This window comes from Rhinopithecus roxellana, chromosome 13, assembly GCF_007565055.1.
Source record: "Rhinopithecus roxellana isolate Shanxi Qingling chromosome 13, ASM756505v1, whole genome shotgun sequence".
Taxonomy (NCBI): Eukaryota; Metazoa; Chordata; class Mammalia; order Primates; family Cercopithecidae; genus Rhinopithecus; species Rhinopithecus roxellana.
Window position 1 is genome coordinate 4173564 of NC_044561.1, and position 19926 is coordinate 4193489.

At 43.3% G+C, this 19926-nt stretch overlaps 2 protein-coding genes across 2 annotated transcripts in view; one reads left to right on the forward strand and one right to left on the reverse strand.

Moving 5' to 3' along the window:
- Nucleotides 1-19926, reverse strand: part of TCF20 (transcription factor 20) — a 110836-nt gene that overhangs the window by 75347 nt on the left and 15563 nt on the right.
- The window catches only part of LOC104676654 (proline-rich protein HaeIII subfamily 1-like), a 38710-nt gene continuing 19211 nt past the window's right edge, over nucleotides 428-19926 (forward strand). The window contains exon 1 of the mRNA XM_030914464.1: nucleotides 428-520. Within this exon, the coding sequence (XP_030770324.1) occupies nucleotides 428-520 (93 nt within the window). The remainder of the gene's footprint in view (nucleotides 521-19926) is intronic.

Consider the following 19926-nt stretch of genomic DNA (forward strand, 5'->3'; position numbering starts at 1 on the left):
AAGAGTTCAAGACCATCCTAGCCAACATGGTGAAACCCTGCCTCTACTAAAAATACAAAAATTAGCTGGGCATGGTGGCAGTCACCTGTAATCCAAGAATCACTTGCTTGTACCTAGGACGCAGAGCTTGCAGTGAGCCGAGATTTCAACACTGCACACTCCAGCCTGGGTGACAGTGACATTCCACCTCAAAAAAAAAAAGTAAAAGACAAAAAGGAAAAAAATGGAAAAAGAGGTTAGCTATCAAACAAACAACAAAATAAACCCTAAAAAACACAAATAACTACTGATTGGTGTAACAGCACTCTGACAGGTAATTTTTGTCATTCTCTAATTAGGAAAGATCCCACACCCTGGGATCTACAGTCCATTCATAGAAATCACAGCAGGGTTAAATCCTCATCAATCCTCTCATTCACAACGAAGAATGCCGACGGAGCGCATTCTTACTCTATATGGCAAGAACTACAAGCCACAAGACCAATCCCCACCCTCCCCACAGAGGGACAGTGGCCTGACAGTTGGAGCTCTACTTGGAAGCAGACGGCCTCTAAAGTGCAAGTTTTCTCCCTCCTTCCCTGACCTCTGGCATGAAATTAGCAAACACCCTAACCCCAGTCATTCTGAAATAAGCCAAAGGAGAGTCACCTGCAATCCTAAATTTTGAAAATAAAACAGTCAAAGAGACACAAACATTCTATGAAAAATCAGCCACAAGCATAACATTGCAGGTATTGTGGGTTTGGTTCCAGACCATGGCAATAAAGCGAGTCACACAAATTTTCTGGTTTTCCAGCACATATTAACTTTTATATGTTTACACTATACTTCAGTCTACTGTGAAATGGCATTATGTCTAAAAGACAATGTACATACCTTAATTTAAAAAATACTTTATTGTTAAAAAATGCTAACAATCATCTCAGCCTTCAGGGAGTCCTAATCTTTTTGCTGATAGAGGGTCTTGCCTCTATGTTGATGGCTGCTGACTAATTAGGGTGGTGGTTGCTGAAGGCTGAGGTGGCTGTGGCAATTTCTTCAAATAACACAACAATGAAGTCTGATGCATGGACTGGGTCTTCCTTTCATAAAAGATTAATTTCTATAGCATGTCAAAATGTCTGATAGCATTTTACCCACAGTAGAACTTCTTTCAAAATTGCAGTCAGTTCTCTTCAACCCTGCCACTGCTTTATCAACTACGTTTATGTAACATTCTAAATCCTTCATTGGCATTTCAACAATGTTCACTGCATCTTCACCAGGAGTAGATTCCATCTCAATAAATCACTTTGGTCATCCATAAGAAGCAACTCCTCATCTGTTCAAGTTTTATCATGAGATTACAGCAATCCAGTCACATCTCCAGGCTCCACTCTTAATTCGAGTTCTCTTGCTATTTCTAGCACATCTCCAGTTCCTGCCTCCACTAAAGTCCTGAACCCCTCCAAGTTATTCGTGAGGGCTAGAATCATCTTCCAAACTCTTGCTCATGTACTGACCTCCTCCCATGAATCACAAATGTTCTTAATGGCATTTAGAATGGTAAATCCTTTCCAAAATGTTTTCAATTCATTCTGCCCAGACCCCCTAAAGGAATTATTACGTAGAACAGCCACAGCCTTATGAAACATATTTCTTAAATAATAAGACTTGAAAGTCAAAATGACTCCTTGATCCAGGGGCTGCAGAATAGATGTTGTGTTACCAAGCATGCAAACAAAATTAATCTCCTTGTACATTTCCATCAGAGTTCTTAGGTGACCAGGTGCACTGTCAAGAAGTAATATTTTGAAAGAAATCTTTTCTGAGTAGTAGGTCTCAACAATGGCCTTAAAATATTCATTACACCATGCTGTAAACAGATGTGCAGTCGTCTAGGTTTTGTTGATCCACTGACAGAGCACAGGCAGAGTAGATTTAGCATAAATTTATGGGCCCTAAAATTACTGGAATGGTAAATGAGCACTGGGATCAACCTAAATTCACCAGCTACACCAGCTTCTAATCAAGAGTCAGCCTGTCTTTTGAAGCCAGGCATTGACTTCTCCTAACTATGGAAGTCCTAGATGGCATCTTCTTCTGACATAAGGCTACACTGAATATCTGTTCAACATAGCCACCTTCATCAGTGATCTTGGCTACATCTTCTATACAACTTGCTGCAGCTTCTACATTAGCACTTGCTGCTTCGACTTGCATTTTAATGTTATAGAGAGAGCTTCAAGAACTTCAGGAACCAATCTGTGCTGGCTTCAAACTTTCCTTCTGCAGCTTCTTACCTCTTTCAGCCTTCACAGAAGTGAAAAGAGTTCAAGTCTTGCTCTGGGATTAGGCTCTGGCTTAAGGGAATATTGTGGCTGGTTGGATTTTCCATCTGGGTCACTAAAACTTTATCCGTATCAGCAATAAGTTGTTTCATTTTCTTCTCATTCATGTGTTCACTGGAGTCGTACTTTCAATTTTCTTCAAGAACCTTTCCTTGCATTCAAAACTTGGCTACGTGTTTGGTGCAAGAGGCCTAGTATTCAGCCTGTCTTGGTTTCTGACATGCCTTCCTCACTAAGCAATCATTTCTAGCTTCTGATTTAAAGTGAGAGATGTGCAATTCTTCCTTTCACTTGAACACTTAATGACCACGGTCGGGTTATTTTTTTTTTTTTTTTTTTGAGACGGAGTCTCGCTCTGTCGCCCAGGCTGGAGTGCAGTGGCCGGATCTCAGCTCACTGCAAGCTCCGCCTCCCGGGTTTACACCATTCTCCTGCCTCAGCCTCCCTAGTAGCTGGGACTACAAGCGCCCGCCACCTCGCCCGGATAGTTTTTTATATTTTTTAGTAGAGACGGGGTTTCACCGGGTTAGCCAGGATGGTCTCGATCTTCTGACCTTGTGATCCGCCCGTCTCGGCCTCCCAAAGTGCTGGGATTACAGGCTTGAGCCACCGCGCCCGGCCCACGGTCAGGTTATTAACTGACCTAACTTCAATACTGTTGTGTTCAAAGGAAGAGAGAGACCCGAGGAGAAGATGAGATGGGGGAACACCCGGTTGGCAGCAGTCTGAACACACATCTATACACAACATGTACAGATTAAGTTCGCCGTCTTATATGGGAGTGCTTTGTGGTGCTCCAAAACAATTACAAAAGTAACATCAATGATCACTGATCATAGATCTTCATAACAGATAATAACAATTTTAAAAGTTTAAGGTTGGGCGCGGTGGCTCACGCCTGTAATCCCAGCACTTTGGGAGGCCAAGGCAGGTGGATTGCCTGAGGTCAGGAGTTCGAGACCAGCCTGGCCAATACAGAAAAACTCCATCTCTACTAAAAATACAAAATTAGCAGGGCGTGGTGGTGCATGCCTGTAATCCCAGCTACTCGGGAGGCTGAGGCAGGAGAATCACTTGAACCAGGAGGCGGAGATTGCAGTGAGCCAAAATCACGCCATTGCACTCCAGCCTGGGGAACAAGAGCGAAAATTTATCTCAGGAAAAAAAAAATTTAAAATATTCGGGCCAGGTGTGGTGGCTCACACCTGTAATCCCAGCACTTTGGGAGGCCGAGACAGGCAGATCACTTCAGGTCAGGAGTTGTAGACCAGTCTGGCCAACATGGTGAAATTCCACCTCTACTAAAAATACAAAGAATTAGCCAGGCCTGGTGGCGCACGCCTGTAATCCCAGCTACTCAGAAAGGCCGAGGAGGAGAATCGCTGGAACCCAGAAGGTAGACGTTATAGTGAGCTGAGATGGCGCCACTGCACTCCAGCCTGGGAGACAGAGTGAGACTCCGACTCAAAAATAAATAAAATTAAGTTAAATTAAATAAAAATAAAAATAAAATGTTTAAAATATTGGGAGAATTACCAAAATGTGACATAAAGACAAAGTGAGCATATGCTGTTGAAAAACTGGCACCAACAGAATTAGACTTGATCAAGGCAGGGTTGCCATAAATCTTCAATTTATAAAACGAAAAAAATCCCACAATATCTGTAAAGTACAATAAAGTAGAATGCAATAAAATGAGGTATCCCTGTATTTCCAAAGCTTCTAGGTGGTAATAATAATAGCTAAAATGTATCTAATTATTACTTAAGTCTGGCAATGTTCTAAAAGCTTTAGTTATGAACTAATTTAACTGGCACAACCACCCACGAGGTAGGTACAATTATTATTTCCGTTTTCTAGACAAAAAAACAGAGGCAGAATAGTTATTTGCTTGAGGTCACATTGCAAACAAGTGGCAGAGCTGGGATTCAAAAATCAGGGGACTGGCTGCAGAGACCACATGAGTAAGAACCATGAGGCAGTTATAGATCCAAAGGAACTCCAAAACTGGAGATAACAGGCGACTATAAAAGAACTATATTTAGTATGTTCCAGGAAATAAAAGTGAAGTTTGAAAAATTTAGCAGGCAACAGGAATTCATAAAAAACAATGTAGCAGATTTAAAAACAATCACAACAGAAAAATACAGTAAGATATTGGTAAGAACTATCCATTGAGTTATTAAATTAAAAGCAGACTAATTGGCTGGGCGTGGTGGCTCATACTTGTAATTCCAGCACTTTGGAAGGTTGAGGCAGGTGGCTCACTTGAAGCCAGGAGTTCAAGACCAGCCTGGTCATCATGGTCACCATCTCTACTAAAAGTACAAAAATTGGCCAGGTGTGGTAGCACACACCTATGGTCCCAGCTACTCGAGAGGCTAAGGCACAAGAACATGCCCCTGCACTGCACTCTAGCCTGGGGGAAAGAGTGAGACTCTTGTCTCAAAAAAAAAAAAAAAAGCAGATTGGTCAAAGAGAAGATTGATTAATTGAAGACAGGTCAAAGTAATCTACACGGAATGAAAAACAGAAAAGAAAACAACACTTGTAATGGATGCCATTTAATCCCAGCACTTTAGGAGGACTTAGGCAGGCAGATCAGGAGGTCAGGAGATCCGACACCATCTTGGCTAACACGGTGAAACCCTGTGTCTACTTAAAATGCAAATAATTAGCCAGGTGTGGTGATGCGTGCCTGTAGTTCCAGTTACTTGGGAGGCTGAGGCAGGAGAATCGCTTGAACCTGGGAGGCGGCAGTTGCAGTGAGCCGAGATCGCACCACTACACTCCAGCCTGGATGACAGAGTGAGAATCCATCTCAAAAAAAAAAAAAAAAAGAAGAAGAAGAAGAAGAAAAAGAAATCACAAAAGAAAGGGTGACTAAAAGGTTGAACATATCCCTGTGTGGCTGGACTCTTAGAATGAGAAGGGAATGCAGGCAAGGCAATAAGTGAGGAGAATTACTGGGAATTTTCCAGAACAAATAATAGATACCACCAAAGATTCAAGAATCTTAGTGAATACAAAACAGATGGTCTCTATTTCCTAGAATGTCTTCCAAAAATAACATGAACCTGTTCTCTCAGTACCCACAGTTAAATATCTACTGTGGTCCTACTAGGGGTTATCACAGGGTATACTATATAGACAAACTGATAACACTCTCAGCATGTGAGGAACTCAAAGTCAAGGATTTAGAAGAGGTATTTTCAACTGTCAAGATTTCCCTACCCAGCCAGGCAAGGTGGCTCATGCCTATCCCAGCACTTTGGGAGGCCAAGGCAGGCGGATCATCTGAGGTAAGGAGTTCAAGAGCAGCCTGGCCAACATGGTGAAACCCCATCTCTACTAAAAATACAAAACTTGGCCAAGAGTGGTGGTGGGTGCTTGTAATCCCAGCTACGCGGGCAACTGAGGCAGGAGAATCACTTGAACCCAGGAGGCGGAGGTTGCAGTGAGTGGAGATTGTACCACTGCACTTCAGACTGGATGACAGAGCAAGACTCTGTCTCAAAAAAAAGAAAAAGAAAAAAAAGACATGGAGGAACCTTAAATGATTATTGCTAACTGAAAGACATGAATCTGAAGCAGCTACATGACTTTGTAATATTCTGGAAAACACAAAACTGTGAAGTCCGTAGGAAGATCAATGATTACCAACGATCCAAGGGAACAGCAGGAAGGATGAATATGGGGAGAGCACAGGTGACTCCTGGGATAATGAAACTATTCTGTATAATACTGTATTAGCAGACGCAAGACATTATACATTTGTCAAAACCTACAGAACATACAATGAAGAATGAATTCAAGTTAGTCGCTGTGGCTAGCACCTGTAATCTCACCTGAGCCCAGGAGCTCAAGCTTACTGTGAGCTATGATTGCACCACTGCACTGGCTGACAGAGCAACATGCTGTCTCTTAAAAAAAAAAAAAAAAAAAAAAAAAAAAGGGTCAGGTATGGTGACTCATGCCTGTAATCCCAGTACTTTGGGAGGCTGAGATGGATGGATCACCTGAGGTCAGGAGTTCGAAACCAACCTGGCCAATATGGTGAAACCCCATCTCTACTAAAAATACAAAAATTAGCCGGGCATGGTGGTGGGTGCCTGTAATCCCAGCTTCTCGGAAGGGTAAGGCAGGAGAATCGCTTGAACCCTGGAGATGGGAGGTTGCAGTGAGCTGAGATCACACTACTGCACTCTAGCCTGGGCGGCAGAGCAAGACGCCTCTCAAAAACAAACAAAAATAAGTCAAATATGAACTGGACTTGAGTTAATAATAAAGTATCAATATTGTATATCAAGTGTAGCAAATGCACCACACTAATATGATACATTAGTAATAGTGGAAACTATGGCCGGATTGAGGGAGGGTAAACAGGAACTCTCTTATTGCTCATTTTTTCTGTAAACCTAAAACTGCTCTAAGAAATAAAGTCTACTAACATTTTTTTTAAGAAGTTCATGTATCAGGAAAAACAAACCACAATGAGACAGCACTTCATACCCAGTAGGATGGCTATAAGAAGGAAAACAAAAAATTACAAGTGTTGGTGATGATATGGAGAGATTGGAACCCTCAGATATTGCTGGTGGGGGCCAGGCACAGTGGATCACTTGAAGCCAGGAGTTACCAGACCAGCCTGGTCAACATGGTGAAACCCTGTCCCTAAAAATACAAAAATTAGCCAGGCATGGTGGTACACACCTGTAATCCCAGCTATTCGGGAGGCTGAGGCACGAGAAACGCTGGAGCTCAGTGAGTGAAGCCTGTAGTGATCCGCGATCACGCCACTGCACTCCAGTCTGGGCCACACGTGGGAATATAAAATATTCAGCCACTGTGAAAAAGTCTGGTGGTTCTTCAAAAAGTTGAATACAGAATGACCATGATCCAGCAATTCCACTCCTAGGTATACACTCAAAGTAAGTGAAAACAGGTATCCAAACAAATAGATATCCACACATGTTCACAGCAGCACTATTAAAAATAGCCAAAAGGTAGAAACAACTGAAATGTCCATCAACAGATGAATGGATGAACAGATTGTGGTATACACATAAAACTGAGTATTTATCCAGCCATGAAAAGGAATGAAGTACTCATACACAATACAATGTAGATAAATCTCAAAACACTATGTACTAAGTGAAAGAAGCCAGACATGAAAAGTCATATATTGTACGATTCCATCTAATGAAATATCCAAAATAAGTAAATCTAAAGACAGAAAGCAGACTGGTAGTTGCAAAGGACTGGGAGAAGGGAGCAAGGGGAGTAACTGCTTAATGGGTACCAAGTTTATTTTGGGACTAGATACAGGTCATCATGGGTGCACACATTGTGAATGCAGTAAATGCCACTCAAGTGTTTCCTTAAAAATAATTAATTTTGTCACGTGAATTTCATATCAATTAAAAAAAATCTGGCTGGGCGCAGTGGCTCACACCTGTAATCCCAACACTTTGGGAAGCTGAGGCAGGAGGATCACTTGAGTTCAGGAGTTCAAGACCAGCCTGGGCAACATGGCAAAACCCCGTATCTACAAAAAAGTACCAAAATTAACTGGGCATGGTGGTGCGCACCTGTAATCCCAGCTACTGGGGTGGATGAGGCACAAGATTCGCTTCAGCCTGGGAGGCGGAGATTGTAGTTAGACGTGATCACACCACTGCACTTCAGCCTGGGCAACAGAGCCAGATACTGTCTCAGAAAAGAAAAAAATATATATATCTAAAAGGTATAACTGAGAAGAACCTAGGACATGCAAGAGTGAGTAATTCATTACATAGTCTTCCCCTTTAGTTACCTCCCTGACTCTTCTTTTTCCTCTTTGTAGCGGGACTACAGGCACGCACCACTATTCCCGGCTATTTTTTTAATTTTGTAGAGACAAGGTCTCACTATGCTGCCCAGGCTGGTCTCCAACACCTGGGTTCAAGTGATCCTCCCACCTAGCCTCCCATTGTAGGCGTGAACCACTGTGTCCAGCTTCCTTTACGCCTCATTCCCATGGCTATGCATCTCGGCCCTGCAAAAACATGAAACGTGGAATAACAGATTGGTGGTTGCCAAGGACTGGGAGAAGGGAGCAAGCTATCTGGGAGGTTTCTAACACTAAATTAAATATTGTTTCTTTGAACACTGACCTACTTCTTCCTTAAGAACTGCGTGCAAGTACTAAAAACTAACCTTTCACCATCATCTTCCTAAAATATTCTTGTTGATACCTTCTGCTATGCCCTTTGAAGGGGGTCAAGACAATTCATGTACTCACCCTAAGGCAGGTTCCTCCAGCATGATGCCAACCTTTCTGCCCACCTGCTCAGGACCTCGATTTTGCCAAGATCGCTAGCTCTCACTAAGCTTTTCTAGAATTAACCAATGTTTTCTAGAGCCTTTCCCTCTCTATGGCCAATTTTATTTTCAAATGTTATTTATGTATTTTTTGAATACTACGTTGCCCAGGCTGGTCTCCAACTCCTCGCCTCAACAATCCTCCCACCTCAGCCTTCTGAATAGATGGAATTACAGGCATGAGCCCCCACAGCTAGCTCTATGGCCAAATTTTTACAATGTATTATCAATGATCTAGTTGTCTGTTTCCCATACAACACTGTTGAACACGCTGAGGACAAATACTAGGACTCATCCCCAAACTCTGAAAAATGGTGCTTCTCAGTTGTTTCCCCATTTGGTTTCTTTTCTTCTACTCTAAAATACTAGACCCAATATGCTTAATTCTTTTTCGTTTTTTTGTTTTGTTTTTGAGATGGAGTCTTACTCTGTCACCCAGGCTGATGGGCACTGGCATGATCTTGGCTCACTACAACCTCCACCTCTCAGGTTCAAGCGATTCTCTTACCTCAGCCTCCGTGTAGCTGGCATTACAGGCACTTGTTACCACGCCCAGCTAACTTTCGTATTTTTAGTAGAGATGGGGTTTCGCCATGTTGACCAGGCTGGTCTTGAACTCTTTTACCTCAAGTGACCCACCCGCCTCGGCCTCCCAAAGTGCTGGGATTACAGGCATGAGTCACCAGGCCTGACCTCAATATACTTAATTCTTTACCTACATTGTTTTTCATGGCTTCAAAAAGGTTCCTGACCACCAAAACTAATCCTCGCCAAAGGACAAGTCTTCCCTATGCCAAAATGAAATACCACTTGTTTGTCTTTTTTTCCTACATGTTTTTCTCTACCTTTAAAATGATTGTTTGTTCATGTGTTCAATGGACTGTAAAGGATACGGCAGGGGACAATACCATAATCTTGCCCTCAGGGAGGGCTGCGGAAGGAGGGCAAGAACACGTTTAGAAAGGTGTAATAGGCCGGGCGTGGTGGCTCATGCCTGTAATCCCAGCATTTTGGGAGGCCGAGGCGGGCGGATCACGAGGTCAGGAGTTTGAGACCAGCCTGGCCAACATGGTGAAACCCCGTCTCTACTAAAAACACAAAAATTAGCCAGGCGTGGTGGTAGGTGCCTGTAATCCCAGCCACTCGGGAGGCTGATGCAGGAGAATCGCCTGAACCTGGGAGGCAGGGGTTGCAGTGAGCCAAGACTGCACTAATGCACTCTAGCCTGGGGGACAGAGCAAGACTCCATCTTGCAGGGAAAAAAAGAAAAAATAGAAAGGGATAATAAAAAGCAAAGATTAAAGGTGCACCAGACAATTACAAACGTCATGAAGGAAACATCCAGTTAAGGGAATGTTAGATTTCATGGAGGAAAAAAACATTTGAGAAAGGCCTTGAAATATAATTGTCTCAAAAGATGGAGAACAGGCTGCATGCGGTGGCTCATGCCTGTGATCCCAGCACTTTGGGAGGCCAAGGTAGGTGGATCACCTGAGGTGAGGAGTTAGAGACAAGCCTGGCCAACATGGTGAAACCCCATCTCTACTAAAAATACAAGAATTTGCTTGGTGTGGTGGCGGGTGCCTGTAACCCCAGCTACTCGGGAGGCTGAGACAGGAGAATGGCATGAACCCGGGAGGCAGAGCTTGCAGTGAGCCGAGTGGAGATTGTGCCACTGCACTCCAGCCTGGGCAACAGAGCGAGACTCCATCTCAAAGAAAAAAAAAAAAAGATGGAGAACAGAAAAGAGGACACACACCCAGACCTGGAAATAGAGGCACCTCTGGGACACCAAACTGCAGCAGAGAATACAAGTGGGGAAACCAGGAGATGGGGCTGGAGAGGCAGGGAAGGGTCCTACCTTGGAACCCTGAAGACCAAGGCAAGGTGTCTAAATTTAATTCAGTACACAATGAAAAGGATATGACAAGAGCTACCTTTCAGAAGACTTTCTGGCAGTAGTTGGGAAGACACTAGACCAGGGACTGGGGAAAAAGGGTTACTATTCACGAAGCTACAAGAGCTCAGGCAGGTCCAGCACTATGCTCATTCAAACCACTGCCAATCTCTACTTCCACAAGCCTTGACCTGTCTCCTACTTGACTGGTTCCTCCACATCTCTTCAAGACACCTCTCTTCAATTCCCTCACTTAAAATTGCTGACTAGAAAGGACAAATTAATAGTCTGTTCTAAAGAAGTGATTTAAAAAGTGAATATTGTGGACTGATATAACCTTCTGGTTCACAGTCTTTACAACAAATATGTTGGCTCCTACCGTGTGCCAGGCCCTACTCTAGGAAACAGGGATGCAGACACGGATGGAGTAGGCCAAGTTTCCATTCCATGGTGCTTACATTTTGTGAAGGAAACAGATAAAAGACAAGACTGTCAGATAAATGCTGTGAAGAAGAGAGAATAAGGCAGAGGGAGAGAGCACATACTCATGTGGGGGCTGCCTGGGCTCAGGTGGGCATGGAAGGCCTGTCAGTGTGGGGAGAAAGCAGTAGCCACATGGTGTACATTTTCACAAAGCATACATTCTACATTAAAAGGGAGCAACAGGTTTTGAAGCCACATAGAGCTGCATGATAGCCCTGGCTCTATCACTTAGTGGCTGAGTAACCTTTTCCAAATGAATGAATCTCTCTTCATTCTGTTTCTTTATCCCCATTTTACAGATAAAGTATTGACTTTATTGGGTTATTCTGAGAGAATTAAATAATGAATATAAAAAGTGCACTGTGCCTGGTACTTGGTAACTACTGATTTACTAGATCAGTGATTAAATACACATAGAAATTATTTTGCTGCTATATCTAAACACTAGATTTAGCAAAAACTGTCTGAAATCAGTACCAATCATAATCCCAAATGCCATAATCCTCAATGTTAAAATCCCAAAAGACTAAAGTCTAAAAATCCCTAATGTTTAAAATCACAACCCCAAAAGATTAAAATCCCAAATGTTGAAATTCCAAAAGCCAAATTTTGGGGCAGGGGATTTGCATAGTTTTGGTTGTACACAATAGTTACACCATGCTAGGTGGAACTATGACCTTGCTATTGTCATTATTTGGAAATTAAGTATGGTTTAAGGAGATGCCTATGGGTACCAAGTTGCCAAGGATAGATCTGTGGACTCAATTTTAGCTATCAACTTGACCGAACACCTAGAAACTTGGTAAAGCACCGTGTTGTGTGTGTCTGTGAGGGTGTTTCCGGAGATTAGCGTGCGAAGTCTCAGTAGGCAAGGAGGGCCCTCTATGTTGGTGGGTACCATCCAATCAGCCAGGAGCCCAAGAGAGTACACAGAGGGTGAATTGCTGAGAGCTGGGACAGACTTTTCTTCTGCTGCCCATGTTTGCCAGCCTTTGGACTCCAGGACTTAACCAGTGGCCCCCTGGGTTCTGAGGCTTTTTGACCTTGGACCGAGAGATAACACCATTAGCTGAGGCCTTTGGATTTGGACTGAGGTATGCTACCGGCATCCCAGGGTCTCAAGTCTGCAGATCATCTGTCGTGGGACTTCTCAGCCACCATAATTATACAAGCCAATTCCCCTAATAAATTCCCTTATATATCTATACACATATCCTACTGGTTCTGTCTCCCTAGAGACCCCTGACTAATACAGATTTGGTGTTGGGGAAGCTGAGTATCATTTCTTCTTACTTTATTCTTTACAGCACAATTGAAGAGATCTGTGAAACTGTTTCCTCGCAAAAAGGCTCTGATAAGTGTACAAAGCTACTTAATGGCAAAAGATAAAAGTTTAAAAGCTAATTATTACTGGTGCTGCAAAAGCAGAAATTGCAATGGCCAGGCAATAATCAGACTTTCAAATAGACAGTATATACTTATAAAATTTGTGGATCACAACCACTTTGCAAATAAAACTGTAGCAAGTGTTTTGAGGATCACAGAAGTGAAAATGCAGACAAAAAATACACAAAATCTCCTCTGCCAAATTATTCAATGGTGTATGATTTCTGCTCCTTCACATGCAGTGCCAATTCGCTATGCTATTTTATCTTCACATCATTTCTAATACTGGAAGTATAAATTGTGTAGAGACTTAGAGAGTTCTAATTAATTCTATGCATATTTTTGCAAACTGAACTCCACAAAAGTGCATTATCACAACACTGACTTTGTGTGTAAGCACTGGCTGTGTACATAAAAATGTGGAAGCCAGGTGTGGTGGAGCACCTGTAGTCCCGGCTACTAGGGAGGCTGAGGTAGGAGGATCACTTGAGGCCAGGAGTTTGAGGCTGAAGTGCACTATGATCATGCCTGTGAATAGTCACTGCACTCCAGCATGGGCAACATAGCTAGACTACGGTCTCTTCAAATAAAATTGAAACTGGCCAGGCATGGTGGCTCACGTCTGTAACCCCAGCACCTGTGAAGCCAAGGCGGGCAGATCACCCGAGGTCACGAGTTCGAGACCAGCCTGGCCAATATGGTGAAACTCTGTCTCTACTAAAAATACAAAAATTAGCCAGGCGTGGTGGTGGGGCACCTGTAATCCCAACTACTTGGAAGGCTGAGGCAGGAAAATCTCCTGAACCCAGGAGGCAAAGGTTGCAGTGAGCCGAGACCAGGCCATTATACTCCAGCCTTGGCAACAAGAGTGAAACTCCGTCTGAAAAAAAAAAAAAAAAAAAAAAGTTGAAACTTGCTCAGTAAACGAGATGTCCTTTTTCTATATCTGCTTTTGTGAAAGATAAAATTCGACAAGATCTCTGCTCTTCAGGCGACTGCACATATAGTGATGACCCATCCTGGTTTTTACTACCTCATCAAAAGACCTAGTTTGTCCATCATAGTATTTCAGAGGACCACAGTTAAAAAATGTAACACCCATGCAACTGTTGTTAGTATACTGAGTGAGTAAACTTGCAAAATACATTTGTTACTATTGCATTGTGTACTAGGCCATTCCTGCATTGCTATAAAGGAATACCTAGAACAAAAGAGATTTAATTGTCTTACAGTTCTGCAGGCTGTACAGGAGGCATAGTGGCATCTGCTTCTAGGAAGGCCTCAGGAAGCTTCCAATCATGGCAGAAGGCAAACAGGGTACAGGCATATCACATGATGAGGACGGAGCAAGAGTGTGTGAGGTGCCACACTTTTAAACAGCCAGATTTCGCCAGAAGTGGCTCACTGTCTCAAGGACAGCATCAAGGGGATGGTACTAAACCATTCATGAAAAATCCACCCACATAATCCAATCACCTCCTACCAGCCTCCACTTCCAATATTGGGGATTACAATTCAACATGAGATTTGGGCAGGGAAACATATCCAAACTATATTAAGTGGCCTATGAAGTGTTGTCATGTTTTTGTTTCTCAAATAAATCCCCCTTAAAAATCTAAATAAGTGTTTTTTTGGTTTGTTTTTTGTTTTCTTGAAGACAAAGTCTTGCTCTGTTGCCTAGGCAACGTTATCACAGCTCACTCCAACCTCTGCCTCCCAGACCCAAGAGATCCTCCCACCTCAGTCTCCCAAGTAACTGGACTACAGGTGCATGCTACCTTGCTAATTTTTGTTTTTCTGTGTTTTTTTTTTTTTTTTTTTTTTTTTTGGTAGAGACAGGGTTTCTCCATGTTGCCCAGGCTGATCTTGAACTCCTGCGCTCAAGCAATCTGCCCACCTTTGCTTCCCAAAATACAGAGATTACAGGTGTGAGACCCTGTACCTGGCCAAACAAGTGTCTTTTTTTTTTTTTTGAGACAATCTCACTCTGTCACCCAGGCTGGAGTACAGTGGCATAGACCTCAGTTCACTGCAACCTCTGCCTCCCATGTTCAAGTGATTCTCGTGCCTCAGCCTCCCGAGTAGTGGGGACTACAGGCACATGCAACCATGCCTGGCTAATTTTTGTATTTTTAGTAGAAACGGGGTTTTGACATGTTGGCCAGGCTGGTCTCAAACTTCTAACCTCAAGTGATCTGCCCACCTAGGCCGCCCAAAGTGCTTGGATTACAGGTGTGAGACACGGCACCTGGCCCAAATAAGTGTCTTTCAAATAATTTTTTTTTAAATTATTTTTTCCAGAATTACATTTTTTGGATTTTGATATTTTGAGATTTCAGTATTTGGGATTATGGCATCAAGAACTGTGTCTTTTAGGCCAGGCGCAGTGGCTCATGCCTGTAATCCCAGCACTTCGGGAAGCTGAGGTGGGCAGATCACCTGAGGTCAGGAGTTCAAGACCAGCCTGGCCAACATGGCGAAACCCTGTCTCTACTAAAAATACAAAAAAAATAGCCGCGTGTGGTGGCACGCACCTATAATCCCAGCTACTCAGGAGGCTCAGGCAGGAGAATCGCTTGAACCCAAGAGACGGAGGTTGCAGTGAGCCGAGATCGCACCACTGCACTCCAGCCTGGGCAACACAGCGAAAGTCTGTCTCAAAAAAAGAAAAAAGAAAAGGAAGAAAAAGAACTGTTTCTTTCAGAACTATGGCCTATACCCATCTGAAACAAATATTCAAGAAACCTTTGGGAGAGCTAATATCTACAAACATAAACTTGGGTAATATTTTATAAAACAGTCTTAAAAGTCACCTTTATCCACACACAAGATAGTTTTAAAAGCTTTTGAGACTGAGTTCAGCTCTATCGCCAGGCTGGAGTGCAGTGGCACGATCTCGACTCACTGCAACCTCCAACTCCCAGGTTTAAGCGATTCTCCTGCCTCAGCCTCCCAAGTAGCTGGGATTACAAGCACACGCCACCACACCCAGCTAATTTTTGTATTTTTAGTAGAGACGGGGGTTTCACCCTGTTGGCCAGAATGGTCTCAATCTCCTGACCTCATGAGCCACCCACCTCAGCCTCCCAAAGTGTTGGGATTACAGGCATGAGCCATCGCGCCCAGCCTTTAAAAGCTTTTTAAAAAAAAAAACACTAGAGTAACAATCTTGGCATTTTTAAACGTATATAATTATCCCTATATATAACTATTTCAACAAAGATAACTTCATACAACCATTTTAACTCTAGAATAAAAATACTATTATAGTGAGATTTTTTAAATCTTTAATTTAGTAGTCAAATGTTTAACAAAAAATAAAATATGAAGTATATAGTATATATTTTAATAAAAGGCTAATAAAACTGAATGAGGTCAGTAAGAGAAGGAAAATATTGGTTTATAAAACTAAGGCCTTCAAGTGACAGGGGGCCATAGGGAAAACAAAAAACTAAGGCTTTACTCATTTATAAGTGGCAAAACAAAAAAATTCCTATTTCCCTATTCCCTAATGATTTAATGTAAACTAAAGAAGAGAGAATGCATTAGTTACTCTTCCTTAGAAACCTATACCACCTATTAATTTGCTAATGAAATCAGATACATGACTTCTACATGATCAATGTTGTGACTTTACATTAGTAGAGACGCTACTTGAGTTGCATTGTGTCACTGGGTTCCAGGGAGAGAATTTCCTAACGAATCACTCACTAAGAAAGCTTCTTCAACATATACAGGATAGGCCAGTATCAAAATATTAAAAAAAAAAAAAAAAAGTAAGCAGATAATGTTTGGCCTATTGAAAAATATTTATTAAACTTCTCTAAAAAGGATGAGAAACATATTATCTCAACTACTATAATCAGATGTCAATTCCAATTCCTTAGTAATATTTTCAAGATTTACGCCTTAAATATAGGCGTACGAAAAACCAAAAGCATCAACAGAAGTTTTATATAAAAAGTTATGCTGGAATGTTAAAATCTAATATTTTGATTTTGAAAGCAAGTTGATTTTTTTTAAATCCTGAAAACAATAAAAGTGAACTGGCATTCCTTGAAAAGCTGAACAAAATACGTTCAGTAAAAACAAGTAATAAATTCATTAATTCAGAAAGGATCCTGAACCATGAACCAAAGAGAAAAAAGTAACTGAAGAGGCCAGGCGTGGTGGCTCATGCCTGTAATCCCAGCACTTTGGGAGGCCAGGCGGGCGGATCACCTGAGGTCGGGAGTTTGAGACCAGCATGACCAATATGGAGAAACCCTGTCTCCACTAAAAATACAAAATAAGCAGGGCGTTGTGGTACATGCCTGTAATCCCAGCTACTTGGGAGGCTGACGCAGGAAAATCGCTTGAACCCAGGAGGTGGAAGTTGCGGTGAGCCGAGATCGTGCCATTGCTCTCCAGCCTGGGCAACAAGAGCAAAAACTCCCTTTCAAAAAAAAACAGTAAACAAAGCTTCCACAGCATATTCCTTTGAGAGCTGGCAGCAAAATTTTATTTCATTTATTGAGTCACTCAAAAATATTTGCTAAGCATTAGCTACATACCAAGCACTGTTCTAGATGCTGGGAATATGATGGGGAACAGACAGGTCCTTGCCCTCACACAGCAGACTATTCTCCCAGGTAGATCCCAGGATCGCACTTTCCAGTTCCACTTCACTTTCTTTTTCTTTGTTTCTACAATCCAAAACTAAACTCTTCCTCTTCAAATGGCCACAAACTTATCCTGCAAGTTATATTCCAGCTCATTTAAATTAAACTGATTCACACAGGGTACAAGTTAAGGGCATAGAGTCCAGAGCCAGGGTGCCTGTGGTGTCACAGATATATACTGGGTTTGGTCCAGCTCTTGTAACAGTCTTCTATTATAATACTGGGTACGTTAAGGGGAATACTGGGGAAACAATCTCTCACCTGCCCTCTATTCACCTGCCCTAAGGCAGGACTCTAATCCTTCCCCACCTTTCAGACTGTGGCTCTTAAGACCCTCCTCAGGCCGGGCGCGGTGGCTCAAGCCTGTAATCCCAGCACTTTGGGAGGCCGAGACGGGTGGATCACGAGGTCAGGAGATCGAGACCATCCTGGCTAACACAGTGAAACCCCGTCTCTACTAAAAAATACAAAAATCTAGCTGGGCGAGGTGGTGGGTGCCTGCAGTCCCAGCTACTTGGGAGGCTGAGGCAGGAGAATGGCGTGAACCCGGGAGGCGGAGCTTGCAGTGAGCTGAGATCCGGCCACTGCACTCCCGCCCGGGCGACAGAGCGAGACTCCGTCTCAAAAAAAAAAAAAAAAAAAAAAAGACCCTCCTCAGAGGGCGTACCACCCTATACCCTGGGAGAAGAAATACTGACATCAGGAAACTTCCATAAAAATCCAAGAGGAGCTGGTCCTAGCACTTTGAGAGGCCAAGACGGGCAGATCACATGGTCAGGAGATCAAGATCATCTTTGCCAAGATGGTGAAACCCCATCTCTACTAAAAATACAAAAATTAGCCGGGTTCGGTGGCGCGCGCCTGTAATCCCAGCTACTCTGGGGGCTGTGGCAGGAGAATCGCTTGCAGTTGCAGTGAGCCAAGATCATGCCACCGCACTCCAGCCTGGACAACAAGAGCAAAACTCTGTCTCAAAAAATAAAAAATAAAAAATTCAAGAGGAGGTCCTTTCCGCCTGAAACCCCTCTGTCTATAGAAGATCCCCCCACCTTCTCTTCTGCCTATTAAACCTCTGCTCCTAAACTCCTCGTGTGTGTCCGTGTCCTAAATTTTCCTGGAGCGTGACAATGAACCCCAGCGTATACAGCCCAGACAACGTAGCTGCTTCATACTGGTGGCCTCGTCTGGGATATCAAATTTCAACATTCATTGAAACTGTGAACAGAGGAGCGGAACTCCAACTCTGTCCTTTCACTCTGAGGCTCTCGGTCTCCATTTTAGACTCTTCTCTCTATAGAGAGCACTGTTGTTTCTCTTTCTCTCCTCTTTTGCCTATTAAGCCTCCACTCCTAAACTCAAAAAACAAACAAAAAACAACAACAACAAAAAAAACCAACAAAACCCAAGAGGACAAGGTTTGGGGATCTTCTGGATGCTGAACACGTGGAGGTTCCAGGAGGGTGGTGGCCGGGAGGGTATGGAAGCTTGCCCCTTCCACCAAACATTGTTTCACGCATCTCTTCAACTGTATCCTTTCCAATATCCTTTATTTAAAAACTCGTAAATCTAAGTGTTTCCCTGAGTTCTGTCAGCAAATTAACTGAACTCAGAGAGGGGGCTGTGGGAACCCCAACTTTAAGCCAATCAATCAGAAGTTCTGGAGGCCCTGGACTTGTGACTAGTTTCTGGAATGTGGGGCACAGTCTTGGGGACTTAGCACCCAACCTGTGGCATCTGACACTATCTCCGTATAGTCAGTGTCAGAATTGAATTAGATGACACCCTGCTGGTGTTCGCTGCTTGGTGCGTAGGGAATAACCCACACACATTTGGCCACAGAAGTCGTCTGTGTTGATGACCGTTGTGGTCTGAAAGTAGAGGAGGCCGGGCGCAGTGGCTCAGGCCTGTAATCCCAGCGTTTTGGGAGGCCGAGGTGAGCGGATCACGAGGTCAGGAGATCGAAACCATCCTGGCTAACATGGTGAAACCCTGTCTCTACTAAAAATACAAAAAATTAGCTGGGTGTGGCGGGTGCCTGTGGTCCCAGCTACTCGAGAGGCTGAGGCAGGAGAATGGCTTGAACCCGGGAGGCGGAGCTTGCAGTGAGCCGAGATCGCGCCACTGCACTCCAGCCTGGGGGACAGAGCGAGACTCCGTCTCAAAAAAAAAAAAAAAAAGTAGAGGAAAAGGCTGGGTGCGGTGGCTCACGCCTGTAATCCCAGCACTTTGGGAGGCCAAAGCAGGTAGATCACAAGGTCAGGAGATCGAGACCATACTGGCCAACAAAGTGAAACCCCATCTCTACTAAAAATACAAAAATTAGCTGGACATGGTGCTGGGCGCCTGCAGTCCCAGCTACTCAGGACATTGAGGCAGGAGAATGGCATGAATCCAGGAGGCAGAGCTTGCAGTGAGCCGAGATCGTGCCACTGCACTGCAGCCTGGGCGACAGAGTGAGACTCCGTCTCAAAAAAAAAAAAAAGAAAAGAAAAGTAGAGGAAAAACATGATTAGCGGTGAGTTTTTCCCAATTCCCAATCCTGGCTCTGCTACTTAATAGCTGGGTGACCTTGGTCAAGTCACTCAACCTGTGATTCAGTTTCCTCATTTGAAATAGAGGTAATAACACTACCTCCTAATTTTTTGTCAAATGTTTAGAACAAGTCCTAGCCCTTGGAATTTATTATTTATATAAAAATATTCACATTGTTGGCCGGTCACGGTGGCTCACGCCTGTAACCCCTAGCACTCTGGGAGACCAAGGCGGGCAGATCACAAGGTCAGGAGATCAAGACCATCATGGCCAA